The sequence below is a fragment of the Capsicum annuum genome, chromosome 2, assembly GCF_002878395.1.
Source record: "Capsicum annuum cultivar UCD-10X-F1 chromosome 2, UCD10Xv1.1, whole genome shotgun sequence".
NCBI classification, from domain to species: Eukaryota; Viridiplantae; Streptophyta; class Magnoliopsida; order Solanales; family Solanaceae; genus Capsicum; species Capsicum annuum.
The window spans coordinates 134576052-134577597 of record NC_061112.1 but is presented as its reverse complement, the minus strand read 5'-3'; the positions used below and the strand labels follow the sequence as shown (position 1 = coordinate 134577597).

At 40.0% G+C, this 1546-nt stretch overlaps 1 protein-coding gene across 1 annotated transcript; it reads right to left on the bottom strand.

The window, feature by feature from the left end:
- On the bottom strand, nucleotides 1-1546 carry LOC107861260 (probable F-box protein At4g22030). Its single transcript, XM_016706610.2, has one exon. The coding sequence runs from the start codon at nucleotides 1427-1429 to the stop codon at nucleotides 176-178; it is 1254 nt and encodes a 417-aa protein (XP_016562096.1). The 5' UTR covers nucleotides 1430-1546; the 3' UTR covers nucleotides 1-175.

Below are 1546 nucleotides of genomic sequence, written 5' to 3'. Positions count from 1 at the left end.
TTGAGTCAAAGATTGAAAGTTAATAATTAAGAATCAAACAAGCTAGCCATTTAATGTGCAACTTTCAAGATATGGCGTTACAAAATCCTACAAAGATGAGTTAGTCCTATTTGCATAAACATTGGTATGTACTGCATTTTGCCGATGCGTTATCCATTAGTTAAACAGTTAAAACTTAGAAAAGCTTGCTTGCAAACTCGTCAATTTCTTCTCCCTTTGATAAAGAATCAGCTGCAAGATTTCTTAGATCTGATAAGCTCCTTCCCAATTTCAAAGCCAGTTTCAATTCAAACACTTCACCATTATCTCTTCTCTCCGTTTCTGTTTCTGTCAAGTTTGATTCAATTGATTCTTGCATGTACTGGAAGAAACCGGCATTGCTCCTATACATCTCGAATACCATTCCAACTTGCCCGCCGTGTTCTATTGTGTTAACTACACTTGCCAATGCGCCACCAACAATTCCTAGCATGGCTGCCCAAGATCCATGAGGAGAATGACCTGCAAATGCCGACCCAACTGCTGCTAGGCCTGTGAGCAAAGGACCGGACATGGCTAAAAACTTGTTCAATTTCAAGGCCTTTCCCCCCAGCCTAATGTATTCTTCTTGGTCCTTTCTGCCCAAAACTCCCTTTATTTCTTTCATTTCTTCCTCCAGTTTACCGTTCCATCCATTCCATTCGTTTCCATGGTTGGGCTGCCTTCGACGTTGTTGAGGCCACCAAACAGCAGGTTCCACAGAAGATGGAAATTTCTCTAGCATCACACCAAGAAGAGGTAAAGGATAGGCCTTGTCAAGAGCCAAGACTTTGTCCATAGCTTCTTTGACATCAATAGCCAAAGGGTGACCGATTGATAAAGTTGTTTCGACTTGGTTATATAGATCTTGAAAAAGCCTAGCTGCATTTCTTTGTTCTTCAGCAAGTTGGGATGGCTGAATTTGATTCATGATCGCCAACATGCCAGTAGCAGCCAAATACATCAAAGTGGATGACATTTTTAGTCCCAAAACGGAATCACCATTGCTAGCTGCAAGTCCAGTTAATATAGCAGCAGCAAGTGTAATCCCATTAATCGATGTCAAGAGCATACTGTTCCATTGGCTCCTCTGTTCCCCAATATTTCTATGCATCTCCACTCTATCAGCAATTGCCTCCTTGATCGCGTATAGCTTCTCGATCACTAGAGGATCACTTCTTCTTGATGGACTAAGTTGTTTCTCAATTGAACTACTGCTAGTTGACAACACACTAATCAACTCCTCTTCTTGCACCAATCTGGCTTTTCTTTGAAGCCTGGGAAGAGAGATTTTATACGTCTGATTGTTTCGAATATTGATATTCGCTCTAATCAACCCCCTTCTACATGATATTGAGGGAATACAATTAAATGAACTCAAGAAATTTGAAGACCGCAAAACGATTGCCATCTCTTTTGTTACTTCAACTGAATGTTAATTTTGATGATCTATATATGATTGAAAAACACAGAGGAGAAAACCCAAAGTTGAGTTTTGATTTATGATAACTAATTTATGGTGAAGAAG

Coding starts and splice junctions, on each gene's coding strand:
- LOC107861260 (XM_016706610.2), bottom strand. CDS start 1,429: ATGGCAATCGTTTTGCGGTCTTCAAATTTCTTGAGTTCATTTAATTGT.